Consider the following 21,255-nt stretch of genomic DNA (forward strand, 5'->3'; position numbering starts at 1 on the left):
ATATTCCTGATTATTTATGCAAAGAAGTCATCTCACTTTGTTATAGTTTTATGACTGAATCAATAATCATACTCAAATGTAATGGCTGCTTGCACACTTCTCTATTAAAATATACTTAGTTCACATTCTTTAAATAACCCATGGGTAAGATGTTAGTGCTAAAGTGTTGACTTGTGAGTAGGAGGCAAATTATATATTGTAGTGTTATATAAAAGTGACTCACATGAATGGGTGAGAATCCCGAGAATATCAGGACACCCACACTAGCGAAGGCAACAAGTGAGCTTCCTCTGTACAGTATGTTTCCAACAGACTGCATGAAGCTTGTATTTGTTAAAGAAAACTGCATTTTTTTCATAATCTTTGTGAAAAAGCAAAGGCACTTTAAAAAGTTCTAGTAGTAAAGTGATTTAACAGCCTTTCTTTCAGAAATATACATACAAGTATAGGGCTTCTGTTCTCCATAAGTTACATGTAGCTCTTGATTATTCTCTCAATTCTCTAAACTTACTAAAATGAAACAGAAGCTTAATTTATCTATATAAATAAGCAATAAATAGCTACATTATAGCCCTTATCCACTTTTAACCTATATAAACATTTGTGTGTGAAGAAGGCATAAAAGCTAACTGTCCAGGTTGAGAAAAACTTCATGTATAAGTACGTTACTCTACAGTTGTACATTTATGGGGATTCTCGCAATGTTCTCTGACACATACTGGACTAGGTAGATCACATGTTTACACCAGTACGATAATTTGTATGCTTATAATATGATAAAGTGTGGACAATTAACTTGATACAGGTTGTAGTGTATTGTCTAACTTGGATTGTAAATCTGCAGGGACAGACATTGCATGGTGCCAAAAACAGAAACTGCTCCATTTAAGAAGTAAAAGAAAAGGAAAAGACTCAGGTGCATTTGAGGCATAATGTTAACAGCCCAGAGTGCCTTAAATCAAGATAGCTACTGTTAACGTTATTCTGTGTGTCTTGCTCTTACAGAAATTTCTCAGAGTTTTATAACTACCCACCAATCTCTGCAGATGTGACGATACCTATGCACTTGGTATCTTTGCCACCCACTCATTTTTCATGGTCACATTTATGAGACTACATTTCATGTATACTCTTGTAGGGTATAGTACAGTGTGACAATGTGGTGACCCTGGTCTCAGTTTCCCCCCTAGCTCTCCTGTTAACTCTCTCATGCCCAGGAGTTTCAAAGTATCATTCTGTTGTTGGTGTCTGCTGTAGTAAGCCATTCTAGTTCTTTAATAGATAAACAATTGGCTTGTCCTTCTTGAGTACCAATAGTTGCTTCCCTGATTAGTAAGACTTCAGAAATAATTCCCTCTACCTTTTCATATTTAGGCCTTTTCTGCCCCTGGAGTCACAGAGCTAGGTTGTGGATTCCTTCCCTGTTCCTGCCAGCTACTTGGTTGGTCCCAAGCCCGGTTCAGTTCTCTCCAGGTTTCCATGTCGGGAGAGCCTGCCAGCACTTTCTGCTCTGTGCAGGTCACTCCTCACAGGGAATTGCCTAAATCCTGGTATGCCTCCCACCTTCTTGGATCTACTGCTCCCTGTAAGCCTCTCTTCACCCAGATCTACAGGCTTGCTTTTTATCCTAGAGCCTTGTCACATGACTGTTAACTGACCTGTCTCCTCATTTCCCATCAGAACTTGCTTCAGCTCGGTCATGTGATCCTTCTGGAGGAATTCAAGGCCCCAAATGCCTGATCTTTCATTGTCAGAGTCTTGGAACAGGACTGGCTCACATGGGACTACAACTGTTTCTAAAAGGGATAGACTGCTCTGTTACATATACAAAGAAAATATGAGCAGAACATTCTCATTTCCTTTCCCACTGAGCCATATTATGATGCATTAGGGCTGTAGGCACTTACTGTTAACCTACTGGATCACTATAGCATGCTTGTATGTAAGGATTCATTCTAAAATATGGACGTCTTAATTTTAATTTATGTACTCATTTCCACTGTAAATGAAACTTCATTTTAGGGCTTTAATATTTTAATGTAAACTCCTCCCCTCCCCCCCCCCCCTTTTTTTTTTTTTGGTACTTTGTCTTCCCATTTCCCATGTGCTTTCTTTTGAAGGGAACTCCCAGAGCCCTAAACTTTACAAATACTGTGGTGTACTCAGTCCAACTTTCCACAATCTGTCTTTTGAAATGTAGTCTCCGTACACAGGTCAACACAGCAACAACAAAAAGGCGGGGGGGCAACTCTGGTTAGTGTTTCAACAGTTAGTACACTGAAGCAAGCCTAACTTGCGAGACACCAACCACACTCTGAAACAACATTCAAGCAGCACAGAGTGATTGGGTTAGCAGATGGAGAGTTACAGCATCCTTACTATATTGCTAGCTTGAGTATCAGCAGTACTAGAGCTTCAACCACATCCCCTGATTGGTTAGCTGTCTCAAGCTTTAAGCACCATTTAACTCATGCTAGAGATTTTTGTGTGTGGATGAGAGTTGGATTAGGGGCAAAACTTGAATTCTACCTCCAGCTAACAATGCAGTGAAGAAAACTTGATGAAAGGTATATTTTGTAAATTGTGTGGCATTCTTCCACTTGGGTAGGGAAAAACTTGATTCCATGCTCAATGTAAAGTCCTCTGTTCCAGGCCCTTGTAGGTTGATGAGCCATTTACTGGACCACCATTATTTTTAGATAGTGTCTGCCTTCTAGGAAACCATGTAATCAGAAATATTTAAGCAGTTGCAATGTACTAGAGCATCATACAGAGCATGGAAGTAGACAAAGTCCCTGCTTTAGGATCTTGGAATCTAAGAATGATATGAAAAGGGATACCAGATGCCTATGTTGGGAGAGTAATCTCTATCTAGTTGGCAAGAAAGCATGATGCTTTCAAAGTTCTTGAGAGCTTTTTAGTATTGCAAGCTGTTCCAGGATTATCTGGTTTCATGACCCAATAAGGGTGCTGGTCCATGTGGCTTAGCATGATCCCTTAAACTATATTGTCCTATATATTTAGAGCAGGGTTTCAAACACACAGTGATGAAGCTGAGTGAAAACTTGAGAGGAGGAAACATAAATGAGTTTGTGAGGAGAGAGATTAACATTAGTTACAGTACCTATGCATGTACTTGAAACATCAGTGTCCTTGTGCACCATGCTCTTTTCTCCATATACAGTTGCCATAATAGCTGATCAGGCAAAGCTTTTTAACTTTTGATGTCTATATTTTAATGGTAACTTCAGACTTTGCTTTATTTAAAGTAAACACATTAAACAGAAATAACATTGTTATCCCTAAGAAGAGACCATTCTGCATACCTTCTTTTATGAACTGGACTCCTGAGTGACATCCCTGTGTATAGAACCATTGCTTATCCTACCATTACAATGGATCACACCAACATGTGCAGTACATTGGAGTGAGATTCTAATGCTTGTTGATGGAATAGCGGGTGACTTCTCAGACACATGCACAGAGATTCCAGCATTATTCATTGAATCTCTGTGAAAGCAGATATAGCCTTCAAAATAATAAAACCTTACTTAAAAGAAACCATAATGTTCTCAAAATAGTTGGACTGTATTACTAAAGAGGATGTGTGTCCAAAACCAAGACATCTAATATTGTTCTTCCTGCCTTCCTGAAACTTGTGTCCCTGTGGGCTGATCATATAACAGGATATGAAACTGAGTGTCTCATAGCTTGGATTTGCATTCTTGGATATAGTTATTATTAAGATGTCATTTGAACAGATGGGATATGAAAGATGAAGCCTGAATTGAGTAACTACCAGTGGAAAGGAAATGACTACTTGAACTTCAGATAACAAGAAGTCTGTCGTCTTGCAGTCAAAATATGTGAACTTGAAGTACAGATTTGTACCTTCAAATGTATCTACTAATTAGCATGCAATTTCAATACTGGTGTTGGCAGCTAGTCTGAATACATTAATGTAGGAGATAGTGAAGTGAAAGCTTTTAGCTTAAAGAGAGATTTCCTTTTTAAAAGATTATGTAATACTAAACAGCTCTTTCAGTCAAAGCAATGATTTGTGTGTCTCATGAATTCTATACAGTCAGACTATAATGACAGGAGCGTGGCTATACTTTCCAATATCGCTCCAAGTGATCATAAATTGGAGGAGTTGCAGCACAAAGCATTCAATACTTTCATAGCAATGGACTACATGACTTCTACAGTATGGCTTAACTTTCCTTGTCCCAGACTCTAGTGGACAAAATCATTTCTCAGACCTAGGGACCTCAATCTGTTGTTGCTATGTTAGCTGTGAACAAATTTAAAATTCTTATTGTTGAATAATAAGTGTTTTGGGGTTGAATCCTTTTAAAGTTATTTTTAGCTGTAATCCAATCAAAATATATTTTGTTCCCAATGTTTTATTAGTTCTATGCTAAAAATTAGATTTCTCATAATACATGGTTATCTATTTTCATCTCTTTGGAATTTCATCTGAGTTGTCATTTTAAATTTCAATTTAAGAGTCTAAATCAGCAGTTTTCAAAATCAGCAATCTATTGGTGATATGTGGATCTGCATCTGTCCATACTCGAGCAGTCATGCATACTGTTAATTGTAGTCTAATGCAGCATTTACGGTTTAAGAGACTTTTTCTGAGCCATTAACCAAGGATTAAAGAAAGACAACAAACACTCCTGTGCACCAGGTTCATGCCATTCTTTGGTCAAATGTATAGATGACTCCAAAACTGAATTGCTAGTGCAAATGCAGGAGGACGAAACCAAATTACATGTGACATGAAGAGATCTGGCCAGTGGGAACTGCAGATAACGAGAGAGAGATTTAATAAAATAGTAAAATATCATTGTAAAACTGCAGACGTTTGCAGCAGGACTGTGTGAAATCTGTGTGATAGGTTATACAGATCCCACACTGGAGAAGAAAGTATTAAGAAGCTGCTGTGGACCCAGGTGGCAGTGCAGAGCTTAAAAAGAGAGCTGTAGGCAGAGCTTAAAAAGAGAAGCGGAGCAGCTCAGGAGGAGGCAGACAGTGGAAAGGAGAAGACACGTGCTCTGAATTCTTGGGACGGAATACCTGAGGAACTCTTGCTGTATACCCCAAAAAGGGTGGATTCAATGGTGTGACATAGCTGAAGGGCTGAGTCAAGGGCTGACTCTCTGAGATGGGAGGGTCCCAGAGCCGGAATTCTACACAAAAACGGAGACCAAGTCATGCAAGCTTGAATCAGCTGGCAGGGGCCAGCTGTGTGTGTCTAAGGGTATATCTACATAGCAACTAAAGGACAGGCCCCTATGCAGCATTTAATGAGAAAAGAGAATACCTGGGAGGAAGACACCCTGGCCTGACCGATACGCAGCACTACCCGTGAGTTCCCCTTCATAACTGGTAGAGAATGCAGGCATGATCGTCCCAGCCCTAAAAGGGATTATATTTAAACAAACAAAACCTTACTTCACCAACCAGCCAGAGTTAACAGGAAGATGGACTTGGAGACGTTGTTAAAGTAGGTGACTGATAACCAACAGCAACACCACCAGCTCTTACAGCAGCTGGCCACTCAGCAGCAGCTTGTTCCGGAGGTAGTGGCATAGCAACAAGAAAAACTTCTTGTTCAACAGGTGTTCAACCTTGTACATCCACAGTGGGTGATGGCAAACCATTCCACAGATGCACCTAATCCATTCCCAGTTACCATGGTACTGGTGAAGCTTACGAAGATGGGACTGAAGGATGAGCCTGAGGCATTTTTGATTATGCTCAAACAGGTAGCAACAACAGCATGATACAAACATTGGGCTATTCTGCTTGCTTCGTGTGGGATGAGGCTGTCCCAGGCTGCATACAAGGGACTTGACCCAGTCCACACCCAAGATTACACTTGTGTCAAGGTCACCATTATGGGTTTAGACATCGCAGCTGAAATGTGTCATAGTTTCTGTGGAGAGAGAGGCCCGGGGAGAATCTTTATGCAGGTGGCCCAGAAACTCATGAGCTAGAGGGAGGGCCCCTGGTCTGAAGGGAGGGGCCTTCCCCATGGGCCTGCTGGTGGTGTGGAAGAACCCAAACTTAAGGGTCGTTCCTTACATTTAAAAGGACCACCTTCTTTACGTAAAGAATAAACTTTAACTTTGCTAAATCTGTTGTTTGGCTAATTCAGGACTATCCGCTAAGCAAAAGAACTTGTAAGTAAGGACCCCTGAGTTTGGGTTCTTCCACAGTGGGCTCCGACCAGAGACAAGGACCAGATTGCAGATGGCTGAGAGAATGGTAATAGAACAGTTTATGAAGATTCTCCTGGCTGGGGGAAGAGACTGGGTGGTGGGGCTTCAACCCAAGACCTTGGCAGAACCTGTACATTTAATGGACAATTGCATGGTGGCTGACTCCCTTCTGAGGTGCCGGGAAATAGCTGTACTGGGCCCTGAGGCACGAGCTAGATGAAGAGGCTGGACTGACTGGAACTGTGGCTCTGATGTTACTGACAGTTAGATGGCATCGCAAAGGCACAGGGCCCTGGCTCAACCTGGAATAGAAAGCTGAAGAATAGGGTTGGCTCCAGGAGCCAAACTCTCCCCAGGTGAAGAACAAGCAACCACCATGAAGTGAGGCAGAGTGACTCTGCCTACCACCCTGGAAGAAGAGGGACAGCATTGGAATGATAAGAGACAGGGCCTTCAGCTCAGTTGGGCCAGAGCCAGGGAAGGAGACAGATGTGTCTAGCCAACTGTGAGACTTTGGACCAGACGCTGAGCTGTGCACTGCCTCCACAAGAGACTGACTGCGGGAAAGATTTTCTGGGACTGCCATCTGCTGTTTACCCAGTGGGGACCAATGGTGGAAAGACACTACCGGGACTGCCAGCTGCTGCATGCTCCAAGGAGACTGAGGACTTGCAGACTATGGACCTGAACCAGGAAGGGGCGATGGGAGGTGACCCAGGAAAACCAGACTTCAGTCTGGTGTTGCCAGAAGATGTCAGTGTGTTTTGGTGGGATCCCCATAGACCCAGTGAAGTAAGGTGGGCCTGGGTCCCCCTATTCCCTGCCACCAACCCCATTCTTGGGGAAGTGGCCCGCTCACCTTAGGCCAGATGGTCTGTGTCTAGTTGTGTCTGCCTGAAGGCCGCAGCTAAAGACTGCTCCTTGCTCTGCCCCGCCCAGAAAGCCAGAGCACCTGACTGTATTTGCTGTCTGCCCTAGCCAGCAGACTTTGGGTTAAAGACTGCTCCCTGCTCTGCCCCACCCCAAAATCTTGCTGGAAGTTTAAAGATTCCTTTTCCTTTTTGAAATTTATGCCTTCTTCACCTAAAAAACATTCGTTCTAAGTTGCCTTTGGATTGGATTAACTCACCATTTTATAGTCCTAGAGAAGAATATTTTGACATGAATACATAATTTTTTGGTAACCCACCTTTGATGCTGTCTGGAATATGTGATAATTTATAATATTGATTTAAATATTGCAAAATTACAATGAATCTTACAAGATATGCCATGTCAGGTACCATTGGAAAAGTTCTAATTTGCTAAGTATGATGATACTGTTTGTGTAGGTATTGTCTTTGCACTGTGAGTTATGGATATGTGATATCTGTATCCAAAAAATTTGTGCTGTGCTATTGGGTTACACCCTGCAGTCAGATTACTGTCAGCATAGGTTATACAATGAGCCTAGCGAGAGAAGCCAGGGGCTATGCCTATGAGTCATCAGGACATGTAGAGACATGCCTGTGGTCATGGGGGGAGTGTAAGTGCTTTTCTCTGCCCGTGTGCTATCAGCTGGGTTTGGGATAAGCCATATGGCAGACCAGAGACTAGAAAATGCAACTGAAGACCTAGTTGGTGGTTGGGAGCCAGAGATTGAAATACAATAAAGGGTGCTGTGTATTACTTTTTAGGGGTTTCCTGACAACCAGTGTGGGGAATCCGAAACACTGTTTGTGGCTGGTTGAGGAATCTAACTTCAGTGTTAGCCACCAGTTTGGGAGAATCTGCTCTTCTTCTTGCAGCTTGTCCTGACCTTAGCATTTTCAGGTGGGCTACCCGAGGCAACAACAGGTCACACCAGCCATACATTTGCAAGTTATAGTTGGTTAAAAAAACATTTCTTTTAACTAAATATCATGTCCAGAATGCTGGTAAATTATGATCATTTTTGGAAGGCACTGTGCAGAATTGTTTTTAATGTATATGTGTAGATACACAACTAAAAACGTATCTAGTTAGAGTGTAATTTGTTTGTAAACTATCTGAAGTAGCTTTTAGGCCCTGACTATGGTAGATTTCAAATAGTATTCTCCAAAACTCTACTATATCACAGACCACATTAGGTAAACACTTACTCATGTGCTTAACTATAAGCACCTACATAGTTCCACTGACTTTTTTCTCTTTATAGGATTTTTCCAGGATTTTTCTTTGCTTATTTGTATGTCAACATTTTTGGTTGGTTTTTAGCATCCCTACAGCCAACCAAGGAAACAGGAAATGTTGTGGGTTACATACACTATGCAAGGTAGTCACAGTATATATAGAAACATAGGATTGGAACGGACCTTGTGAGATCATCCAATTCAGTTCCCTGCACTTATGGCGGGATCAGGCATTATCTAGACCAGCGGTTCTCAACCGGTGGGTACTTACCGGAAGGCTGGGTGGTACGCGCGCCGCTGAATCCGCAGCCGCCGGAAGGGGCCTCCCACCCGCCCGTGCCAAACCGTGCCGCCGAAAATGGGGAAACGGCGGAAGGGTTTCGGCGGCGGGTATTGTTTCCGCCGCGAAACCCCGCTGCCCGTCTCTCCCCGCCACCGCGAAACCCCGCCGCAAATCCCTCCCACCGCCGCGGTGAAACCCCGCTGCAAGTCCCCTCCTTTTTCTTCCCGAGTGGTACTCGGGTCGGGTACAGTCGGGTCAAGTGGTACTTGACCTGACTGTACCTGGCCCGAGTGGTACTCGGGGAAAAAAAAGGTTGAGAACCGCTGATCTAGACCATCCTTGACAGATGTTTTGTCTAACTTGATCTTAAAAATCTCCAGTGATGGAGATTCCACAACCTCCCTAGGCAATTTATTCTAGTGTTTAGCTATCCTAAGAGTTAAGAAGTTTTTCCTAATGTCCAACCTAAACCGCCCTTGCTGCAATTTAAGCCCATTTCTTCTTGTTCTATCCTCGGAGATTAAAGAAGAATTTTTCTCCCTCCTCCTTATAACAACCTTTTATATACTTGAAAACTGTTATTTCCCTCGTCAGTTGTCTCTCCTCTAGACTCTTCTCCATGCTCTGAAGTGTCCCAAGCCTCTGTCTGCCAGAAGTTGGGAATGGGACACTGTTCTGTTAATTCCCTCTGAAGCACTGGCATTGGCCACGGTCAAAAGACCAGGATACTGGACTAGATGGACCATTAGTCTGACCCTGTATGGCCATTCTTACGATCTAAACCAAACCAGACTAAACAAAATCAATTTTTTCAGTCTTCCCTCATAGGTCGTGTTTTCTAGATCTTTAATCATTTTTGTTGTTCTCTGGACTTTCTCCAATTTGTCCACATCTTTCCTGAAATGTGGCATGCAGAACTGCATGCAGTACTCCACTTGAGACTATGGGTACATCTACACTGACAGCGGCAAAGTCGCTGCCATCAGATCGACTTATCTGGATCGATTGAGCAGTCCAGTGAAGACCCGCTCAATCGATCCAGAAGTCAACGCTGTTAATCCACCCCCTCAAGTGGTGCAGTGCAGTGAAGACGGCACACAGAAGAGAAGCATGGCAGTTGACGGGAGTTACTCTCTGTAGCTTGCGTAACTCCCGTCGGCTGCCGCCGAATCGCTGGGTAAGCATAGGCCAAGCCCTAATCAGCAGGGAGTAGAGTGGAAGAATGACTACTTGTCTTGCTCAGAACACTTCTGCTACTACATCCCAGAATGAAGTTTTTGCTTTTTTGCAACAATATTACACTGTTGACTCCTATTAGCTTGTGATCCACTATGACCTCCAGATCCATTTCTGCAGTACTCATTCGCAGGAAGTCAATTCCCGTTTTGTATGTGTGCAACTGATTGTTCCTTCCTAAGTGGAGTACTTTGCATTTGTCCTTATTGAATTTGATCCTACATACTTTAGGCCATTTCTCCAGTTTGTCCAGATTTTGAATTTTAATCCTATCTTCCAAAGCACTTACAACCCCTCCCAGCTTGGTATCATCCACAAACTTCGTAAGTGTGCTGCCTATGACATTATCTAAATAATTAATGAAATATTAAAGAGAACTGATCCCTGCGGGACCCCACTCGATATGCCCTTCCAGCTTGTCTGTGAACCACTGATAACTATTGTCTGGGAATGGTTTTCCAACTAGTTATACACCCACTATAATCTGTGAAATCTTGGAAATGGCAGAGGGGCAAGGTTTGGAAAGCAAATGTATCCCACACTCACCCCACAATGGTGGTTCCTGTCCCTGTTCCTGTCCAGGCCTGACTCCCTGCTCCAGCCATTACAACCTGGGGCCACTCAGGTTTGGTCCCTCTGTCTACAAATGGGCAGACATGCTATACCTGAGTAGAAGCATGTAGCAATGCCTGGAGTGGGGAACCGGGCCCATGTCCCTGGGACAAGAGGTGTCACTGTGGGATAAGAACAGGGTGGCCTTGCTCTCCAACCCTCCCCTCCCCCAGGCTATTTCCAAGATTCCGTAGACTTTTTGTTTGTGCCATGGAGAACCAAGCACAGGAAATACCTTTTCTTCTGTGGAACACGCTGAAGTGAGAAGCATATGGCTAATCAACATAAAAGCAAAGCACACTGTAAGAACAGTATGGAACAGTGACTTTTTGGTTTTTCCCACACCTCTGCTGTGAAATTAATTAAAAATTTCCATGTCAAAATACTAGCTTTTTGGATAAGACTCTGGTGTTGCATTTTTCTTTACCAGCAATAAAATGAAGAATTTTAAAAATTTTATTTAAAATTCATCAGGGATGATTTTCTCCCTGCCACATGAGAAATTTCATTTCCAACTTTTTGGGGTAAAAGTTAGTGGGCAGTGGAAAAATAGAATACCAAGTATGATAATGTAGCAGAGGCATATACTTTTTCCACTCATTTTCAGATAGAATGTAACAATCAAACTTAATTGCTCTGCAAATATAGGGTGACGAGGTGTCCTGATTTTATAGGGACAACTGATATTCAGGGCTTTTTCTTACTATCCCTATCACCTTTTATTCTCCATCCCCTGTCCCGATTTTTCACACTTGCTATCTGGTCACCCTATGCAGATACCAACTTCGTCATAAAAAGTGTAGCTATGATTTACCTCGATGTTTCATACAGAGCCATCTGTTGTGGTTGAAGTATTTTTAATGGATTATTTATTTGTAATTACTATTCAGCTTGTAATGGTTAAAAAAGAAGCTACAACATTCTTAAAATTTCTTCTTCTGTTTTAGTTTTTGATTTGCTGCTCTAAATACTGCTCTGATAAACTAACAGAACAGTCACAGTACAAAATTGCCATATAATTTACTTTTCTGTTCATTAAATCTAACCAAAAGCTTGTCTCAGGAACTCTGAAGGATTGACCCATCATACATGCTCACCAAAGAGAATAGAACAGAACCTTGCTAATTCACCCTTCGCTGATCCCAAAACCTGATTATTTGCTCCGGAAACATGTGGTCCTTATCAGTGTCTCATATTTAATAGCATAGTATGCCACATTATTAATGCATTACTAAAATGTCATTACCTTTACAAATACAGTACTGTATTTACTATACTGTGGAGTATTGTAAATTAATATACTAAACTTGTCACCATAAATGGGCTACAAACACTTTTGTGATGCAGCATCACTAATTTTCTTTTTTACATTTGGTTACTAATTCATAAGAGTTGATAAACTGCAGCAAGTCATTAATGCAGATTATTAGCTAAATTCTATTGTACTATTGTGTAGCAATAGTGTGTATTCATTAACAGATCCTTAGATGCCATTGTTATTTGGTGGGTTAGTGCTATACTGGTGTCTATGGGTTATCAAGTATTGATATATTTTACAATGAAATATGCTATATAGGGGCAAGATGTATTAACTGAGATTTGAAATGGCTAGTTCTTTCAGAATGCATTTTTGTTCTGCAACTAATTGCTATTGTTTTGCTCATTTTCTGTATCCATGTAGTCAGTTTAGAAAAGAAAAATCAGAGTTGTACAACAGACTGCTGCAGCCTGAGAATTAATTAGAATGTGTGTACTGGTCTCATAAATGCATGATTAATGTATGGAAGCAATCTTCTTTTGGAAAGAAGTTTTACTTTATAAATCCTATAGTCAAGTTACATAAATTTCAGTCCAAGCATTACAATCAATATCACCTGGAAAACATTAGTTGCTAATTTTTAAGTGAGTGAAAACTGAACTGATTGTAACATTAAGATAAAACTGTGTATTAGCTGACTAGCAAATAAGCAAGCTTCCTAAGTGGTAAACACACTAATGGCCAGACACTGAACTCTACTAAAAGAAGATTCTCATCTAGTTTGTTTTTGTTAATCTATATTTAATATATAAAGTGAAAAATCTTAAAGGCCTGTAGACATGCATAGTAGTTAAAATCCAGTTTTTTCCAAAGCTATGACTGGTATATTGTTTGCTCAACATGAAAAACCTTTACGCTCTGATTACACAGTACATGTATGAGCTACTTTGTTTCTGTTAATGTTTCTAAAGAAAGTAGTAGAGTTAAATTCTACACTGGCAGGGTGCATCTTTTTGTGCATTATGGACAACTGTAAATCTGCGGGACTGCCATGAACATTAATCATTTAAAGAGAGAATGGTGACTGTTTCATGTGCAGAAAGAATCTGCTTCTATGGAGGAAAGATGCCAATGCCTGAAAGAAATACCTTGCCTATTTTTACCTGGCACTGAAGATTAGGTTTTGCCTTTTAAAAAGGTTTCAATACCACATAGTATAGAATGTGCATATTTCTCACTAGTGCATTCAACATTCATTCTGAGCCTCAGGATTGTTTGATATGTGTGAAATTTTCCAGATAGGGTTCTTTCTTCAGGCTGACTTCTATTTTATTTTGAGGGTCTGGGTAGGGGAGAAGATTTTCAGCCAACACAATTTGGCCATTTCTGAGAGCAAGGGTAGAGAAAAATGTTTTCCTTGTGGTTTAAAAAAAAAAAAATGCAATTTTTTCTTTGGAAATCTTTAGCACCCCCATGAGTTTGAACAGGGACTTAAATTTTGCAGAAGAGTAATCTTTGCATCAGGGATAATATGCCGTTTGCCATCACCATGAAAATCTGGCCCAATTGCAATTTGGCCCAATTACAAGCATTTGAAAAAATTGCAGTTTGCACATGCTCAGTATAGACTCGCTAGAGATTGACAGTTAAATTCCCTAAAGAGTCCGTCCTCACTAGGCATCCTAAGCCTGGGGCTGCAGGCGGCTGTACAAAACTTTTCCTGCAATTTCTGCTTTGAGCCAGACTGGAATCAGGGACACGACCTGAGAGCAGGGAGCCTGTCTCTCCTGTGCCCTCAGTGTTCTACCAGACAGCATGGAGGAGGGAGCTGCATGGTTAAAATGCAGAGGGGAGAACAGTGGGGCCCAGGGAGCAGCTCGACACAAGGTTCCAACTCTGCCAATGACGCATGTGGGTATCATTAGGATGCTACTTGATGGAATTTGGGGGGGTGCGGATGTAAAGCAGATATCTGCGGATTTGCAGCACTCTACAAATATGTATTAGCTGGATGACTAAATTTAAGTTGTCAGTCAGTTAGATAACAAAAGCCCAAGGGTCAGAGACCCCAGCATTGAAGTCCAGGTGCAGCTATTTATCAATGCTAATAACTGCTAGGAAGTAAGAGAGTTCTGGGATTTATACCAGGATGCTACTGCAGAGCCTGCTTGGGGGATCCATCTTCCAGACTGATCTGTGGCCAGGAGGTGTTTTTGATAAATCTAAAGCTCCACCTCCAGTGCTGCTGCAGGAGAAAATGAGCTTTGTTTCTTCTCTCTTGTGTAGAGTTTCCTGATTGTTACACATGTACAAACTGAGCCTGTACTGTCACACAGGTGTAATTTGTAAAGTGTAAAAGAGCTACAAATGGCTGAGAATTTAAACATTGGATAGTAACAGATCACAAATTCCAGTGAAGATTGAACCTGGCGATTATTCTAAATAATAAGAACTTTCAACCATGCTTGTAACTGTTTTCATTGCTTCACACTGTCTCAGCAGACAGTTTAGGCTTCAAAGTTATGAAGATGGAAGGAGAGGATAGTTTCCACTACTTTCTCCCCCTCCTGTTAGCTGTTGTGAATGAGGCTAAGGCCTGGTCTATAGTAAAAAATTAGATTGGTTTAACTGCATTAGTCAGGGTTGAAAAATCCATATCCCTGGGCAGCATTGTTAAACTGATCTAAGTCCCTGTATAGATACTGCTAGGTCTACGGAAGAATTCTTCCATTGACCTAGCTACCGCCTCTTGGGGAGGTGGATTATCTATGCGGATGGGAGAATCCCTGCCATTAATGCAGGTAGTGTTTACTTTGTAGCATTTTAAGTGTAGGCAAGCCCTAAATAAAATAAGAAAGTAAAGAGGCCTCCTAGCCTCTATTTCAGCTCCAGTGCCTTCCTTTGCAACTACTCATAGCGTTTCACAACAACTCTGGGAAACTGATAAAATTCTTGTTTAGTTTCAAACAGGGTTCACAACAGTGAAGTGTGTACCTGACCAGTGTTAATTTCATTCTGCTTCTTGAAAAAACCCTGAGAATCCACAGAGATGCTAGGGCAATCTGTCTACAGTCTTGGAAAGATGCAACTATATTTGATCATATTTGGAAAGCTATGGAGGCAGAAAACTTATTTTTTCTTTTTAAATGAAATTTAATTTTGTAGAATTTAGGAGTCTTAGTCCCCCATGCTTGGCAGGCACGTAGGGAGTGGACATTTCAAGACAGGTGCATAAATAATATATGAAGGACACAATCCTAATAGTATATCATTTAATATTCTAAGCAAACAATCCATATAGTGAAGTAACTAACGTCAGACCCATCTGTCTAACATGATGGGTGGGGCAGTTAAGTGCATTGGCCAATGTGTAAATGGAGAGCAATATGAGATAACTGTAGTTTTATCCTACATAATTTTGCACTGTATGTCTCAATCTGAAATTACTGTTTACTATTGCACACAACTAGGGATTGCAACAAAATGCAAATATTCTGAACAAATATTGCAGGATATACTATTTCTCACAACGGACTTGAAGCTAGAATGGGCCTTACTGAGAATAAAATTAGACAGAGGAACTCTGAAATGGAAAAATTCGAGTTTATATACATTAGAACATGTATAAAAATAAGATTTGTTTTATGAAAGTGGAAGTCAACTATTTCCTCAGTGCTGGAGGAAAGTTCAGAACAAGTAATTACTCCTATTCACAGCTATTTGATTTTTCTGACAACTAGATTAATAATATGTAGCTGTCGAGGTGGAGAATGCTGCGTGAAAGACACTAAAAGGAAGATACAAGGCTGCCATTGAACATATAGATGGCCATCACATTTAATGTAATGCTGTACAGTAAATGCACCTGATTTGATAAATTGTTCTTAACTCTAGCATAAATACATTTGATAAATATGTTTTTAGAAGTGTTAACATTTCTGATAGTATTTATTACAGTGTATTCAATCTCTTTCTGGGGGATTTCAATAATAGTGTAGGTGACAAAAAAGCTAGGTTTTGTTCTTAATCTATCAAGGTATTAGTCTGTTTTTTAATTCTTAAATTGGATCTGTAGATAAATGCAAATATAATTATTTTTCTGTTGTATTTACTGTTACTTTTCCCTTTTTTGCATCTAGGTGTATGATAGCTGATGAGGTAAGTGATTATCCATCTTCCTCTCTAATAATACTTTTTTACCTTTTAACATGCCTTGTTAAGAATGTGTCTTCTTTGGAGGGGCAAAGGGAGGGCTAGGAACGAGATAGGCATCATCATAGCGCTCATTAGATTAAATAAAGCTGTCTAAATAAGGAAGTGAAAGTTGAGATTGTGACTGGTTTAAAAGCAGATTTGAACAATTTTTTTTAAAAAGATCAGTTTTAATAGCTTATTGTGGATGTTAAAGTTCCTCTCCTGAAAAATCCTTAAAATATTAACTTTACTTATGCAGTAGTTTTAAGCAATTCTGTTGCTCTGTGGATGGCTATTTTTAAACCATAAATAAACAATCTTAAAATGAAGTGACCCTTGTTTTAAACAGACAGTCATCGCAAATGTGAATCTATCCAATACAGCAGTACATGTACTTAATAATGTAATGCATGACTCTCAGAGAATGAAACAATGATTCTTTGGCTTCTTAGGGAAATGTGAATTCTTTGTATGACACAGCATGATGCCCTTGTCTGTGTTATATAAACCATGTCACTTACATCCTATTTCTTCAGAGGAACATCTAGAGCTAAGTTTGCTAATTCATTTGTTGAGCTAGGGTCATAACTCTGACTAGTGCTTTCCTGCCTAGAGTGAGTGGTGAGGCCCGTAGGGCTCTGTGGCCTAGGATTAGCCTTTTGGATCCAAAATGTACTTCACAGAGTGAGTTTCTTCCCAGCAGCTCCTCCTCCTTTATACTGAGGGAGCTCCAGCTCAAGCATTTTTATTAATCTCATCTGCAACATTGTGTTCTGGGAAGAGGCAATCTCTCTGATAACCAGATCCAAAACCACTTAGAAGTCAAGGTGAATGAATCAGAATCTAAAGAAACCACTATTCCAGGTTAAAAAGTGGTTTGAGGCTTGTGTGGGTTTTTGTTTTAGTTTTGGTTTGTTTTTTACTATGTTGAATTTATTACTATTGGTAGAGAACATAAAAATTAAAGAAGAAACCACTTCAAAAACATATTTGTTAAAGTTGCTATATTTATTTTAAACATGTCAGTTCCTCCTTTACCTGTAGCTCCGTATTTTAGAGTTCAGTGCTGGTTTTCTTCTTTCGACTGAACCAGCTGACTCACTCACCACCTCTTCTGTACTTTTTTATTGCCTTCCTTTGTGGTATCCAGACTATTGAAAGATTATGTGCACCATCTACTGTAAATTAAATTATTAACTCAAAATTGTGATGAGGGGATTATATGTGATTTGTCTTAATTATCCTGTAGTTATAATGAACTAAATAATAGCTCTATATTTCAGCTGTAGTACTGTAATTCATATGGATAAAAGATTTATAATATTCCTTATTAATTTAATTTTAATTTCCATCTACTTCAGTTGGTTAAAAATATATTGTTTTAAGGCCCTTTGTGGTAATTAATGCTACCATTGATTTTTTTTTTCTTTTAAACTTGGGTACACACTTCGTAAATTGTCCATTCAGTATTTTATTTAATAGCATTATTATCCATTTATATTGTACCATAAATTGCAATAGTATAGAAAGCTAGATACCAAAAATATTCCTACCAAGAAAGATTTGCAATCTGAAAGCACTGTGGTTAGCATATCTGCTATTGTTCTGCTTTGACTGCTAGTGCTGGAAAATGTACATTGATAACAGAAGGAAGTGCTTTCCTTATAGCTTTTTCATTTCCACAAGCTCCCAAATGGACTGTAGTCCAAGAAAACCTATTCTTAGCATTTTATAGGATTTTACACTGATCATGTGTCTGCATTACACATTTGTTGTGGATTTTTGTCAAACCTCTTAAACCATTCTTGTCTGTAGCTTATTTCAGAAATATTTTCATTGCAATAAATGGCATAAATGCATATTTTATCCAATAACTGTTTTTCATGTCAAACATCCATTCCATAGAACCATGTCTATCTGCTAACGTGGGAATGTTCCCAACATGATACACTTAAGTGATTTGTTTAATCAAATTTTAAGTAACTCAAGAAATGGTACTCCTACAACATACTTATGGAGACTATTCCGCAGCATAAGAATCCTTACCAATAGAAAATGTTTCCTGATGTTCAGTCTTATTTTGTTTTGTTTATTGCATATCTCATCCTGGTTTTCCTAGTTGTTATATTCCATGGCCTACCCTCCCTTTCATTTTACAATACATAAAATAAGGGTTATAAAACTTAAGTACTGAGGATTGATTTTAAACCTTTGTCCAGTGTTTAAGATGAAAAATAGTATTTAAGTGTTAGGTATTAGTATCTTCATCCTTCAAATACCAGTAGAGGATTTTAGCATTCTTCCATCCTCTTTATTGTCATTTGGCCAAGCCCTAGTATGAATATTTAATTCTCTTCAACTTTCCTCATTAGTCAGTCCATCAAATGATCACTTTTGTTGCTCCTCTATGATTTCTCTCCTCTTTGTTCGTATCTTTCTAGTCTTGAGTGCTCAGAAGTCACGGGGTTATTCTATTTGTAGCATCACAAGAATTGGAAATGGGAGATTATCATCTCCCTTTTCTGTGATGTAATGTATCTGTATGTGTAACTCCAAATTTCATTCCATTTTTGCTACCATATTGCGTTCCAAATTAACAGCCAGTATATGATCTATTGTTCCCTTAGGCTTCTCAATAGCCTTGTGGGGGCAGCGGGTGGGTTGGGGGAGGTGGATGTATTTGCGTATACCTCTCTGTAAAAATTTAAACTCCTCTTCCTAAAGTGCCTACCACCGCAATTTTTTTTTTTCTTCCTGGTATCAGTCGAATTGTCCACAGCTTAGTGCCGTAGCTATGAAATCTTCCTGTGGTGCTTGGAGAGGAGCCTTAACTGTGTTTGACTAGTTATTGAGATGTATTTACATCAAGGCACTAAGATATGATATTGAGATATCTGAGCTGATCATGTCTTTACTGTGAATTTTTACACAGCACTGATTAAGCTTCCAAAATTTTATTCCAGAATGCACTAGAGTCCATGGGAAACCCAAGTAGAATTCTTTGGGGCCAGACTCTTCTTTGGTAGTTCAAAAGATCTTATCAGGAATCTGAAGGGTAGGTTCCCAGGTCATTATAGTAATTTATCCAAGTTGTTCCTTCTAGGAGTATTTAGAAATGTTGGTATTTTTAACAGGACCCTTAAACTCAAGACCTTAAGAATTCATATCTTCCATCTCTTAACTCCTTTGTAAAGTACTTTGAGATCTACTGATGTAAAGTATTATATGACAAATAGGTGATATTATTACTATTATTATTATTATCTCTAATGTTGGTGGCCCATTTGACTGGGGATTCTTACCCTTACATTGCAGTGCTTTTTATGCTTCATTAAAGGTCCAAGCATTGAGCCTTACCTTTCCACTCCACCAAAGGTTACCTATCTTGAGTTATAAGGGCCTCTTATTGAATCTGTGGTATAGGGATGGTACCTCTCAAGCTCTGTTCATGAAAGTAACACGTGCTATTTTGTTGGCTTGCTATGTGAGGACTGAACTTTTAGTGGTTCTCCTTGTGTTTAAGTTTATCTGGCATTACATTTACCTTTGTAACTTTTGTCAGAAAGCCAGTAATTTCATGTTAATAGAATGTTTAGTCTGCTTATCTTTACCAGTCAGTGTTCCTCCTCCAGAAGAGGTTTCACATTATTTATGACTTACACTCAAATATTCTGAAGGTCTTCGAATTTATTTCTAGGATCCTAAAAGAGGACGATGGGCCACTAAGACCACCTTCTTCCATTGGATTAAGGGCTACATTTGTAAGGCATGCTAGCAAGCAAGAAAACCTTATTTAGATGACTGGGGTTACTATACAAGAGATATGGGTCCCCTTCTGGGCAGATAGGGCTGAGACAATATCATCAGGCATATAGCACTTGATCCTCTCTTAACTCCTTCATCAAACTTTATCCAATGGACCCATCCCTCTGTGACTTACCCCACTTTCTCTAAATGGCTTTAGGCCGAAGAATGTTGTGCTAGGCTCATCAAGTAAGCCTATTTCACTACAGTACTTCAGGCGGTGGTTTTTGAACTGTTTTTATTGTGGGAGAAGAGAGGACATTTGAGAATGCAAAATTACTTAGTGTTGACTTTCTGTTCTTCAATGCTGTCTTCCTCCCTTTTTCTTACAGTTGCTTAATTTTGAATAGTTTCTACTTCCTTGACTGAGCTATGAGGTATGGAGGCTGGGTTTATATACCCTCTGGGAATTTGCAGTCTGCTCTTTGCCTTCTTGCTTCCAGTAGGTGGAGCTAAAATGCTTGCTGTTATGGACTATTCCTTTGTGGGATGAAAGAAGAGGAAGGACTACAACAAACTGAATTAAAGCAGAGGCATAGCCAGAACTGATTTTTTTGGCAGGGCCAATGGTTGACATGGGTGGACATAAGCCTTGTCACAAGTGAAACAGAGGCTGATAAAAATGTGGGATGAATTGCTTAAAATCTGATTTGGGTGGGCCTGCTTTCAAAGTGGGTCAGCCACTGAATAAAAGCCATATAATTCTCCCTTTTCTGACATTACTCCAAAATTAATAAGAAGTTTCTTGTGAGCCATCAATCAGTCATCATCTAGAGAGGTCTACAGAATGGGAGTACATTTTCATAGCCAGCTCTTTGAAGGATATTTTTTTAATGGTCACTTTAGGACTTTACAAAAATGTTTTAGAGTATTGATGAGACAAATCTAAATAAAAGCCCAGACCATTATACTGTTCATCTAAAAATTATTCAAGAGATAAATATTTCTACTTGTTTGCAAAAAAAAATTTCAAATTTGAAAATGTATTTTGTAAGCTATTTTAAATCTATTTCTCCTAAATATAGTTTGATCATAAAATTTTTTTCCTATACATTACATCTTATAATTTTTAGGGTTTTTTTTTTAAATTGACTCTTTATCTGCATACAAATTGGATACTACTCCATGTAAAACAATCAGATACAATCTGAGTATAATTTAGTAGGAAACTGATAGCTATAAGTAGAAGTTAAACATCTGAAAGTATTGTACAATGGTTGAATAGATTTTCTGAGAGTCTTTTGGTAACTCAAGGAGGTGAAGATTTTGGCTTCTCCCTCCCCTACTAAATTCATTACGGGCCTGCTCCAATGCTTATTGAAGTCAATTGGAGCATTTCCATAAGTTTTAATGGTCTTTGGATCAGGCCCTAAGAAGTTTTGGTGAGTTTACTTTGAATTTAATTGAAAACCACACTTTGCAGCTTCTTTCCACAACACATTATCAACTGCACATTAGCTTGTTCCCACTACTCATTTCTCCCTTTCA

The 21,255-nt window shown here is 39.6% G+C and overlaps 1 protein-coding gene across 2 annotated transcripts in view; it reads left to right on the forward strand.

Annotated features, from left to right (window-relative positions):
- ZRANB3 (zinc finger RANBP2-type containing 3) overlaps nt 1–21,255 on the forward strand; it is a 117,592-nt gene that overhangs the window by 19,426 nt on the left and 76,911 nt on the right. For both annotated transcript variants that reach the window (XM_067549527.1, XM_067549528.1), the window contains exon 3: nt 15,909–15,927. In XM_067549527.1, coding sequence (XP_067405628.1) covers nt 15,909–15,927 — 19 coding nt within the window. The remainder of the gene's footprint in view (nt 1–15,908; nt 15,928–21,255) is intronic.

Source organism: Emydura macquarii, unplaced genomic scaffold (assembly GCF_026122565.2).
Source record: "Emydura macquarii macquarii isolate MOO-44397 ecotype Brisbane River unplaced genomic scaffold, CSIRO-AGI_Emac_v2 contig_1253, whole genome shotgun sequence".
Lineage (NCBI taxonomy): Eukaryota > Metazoa > Chordata > Testudines > Chelidae > Emydura > Emydura macquarii.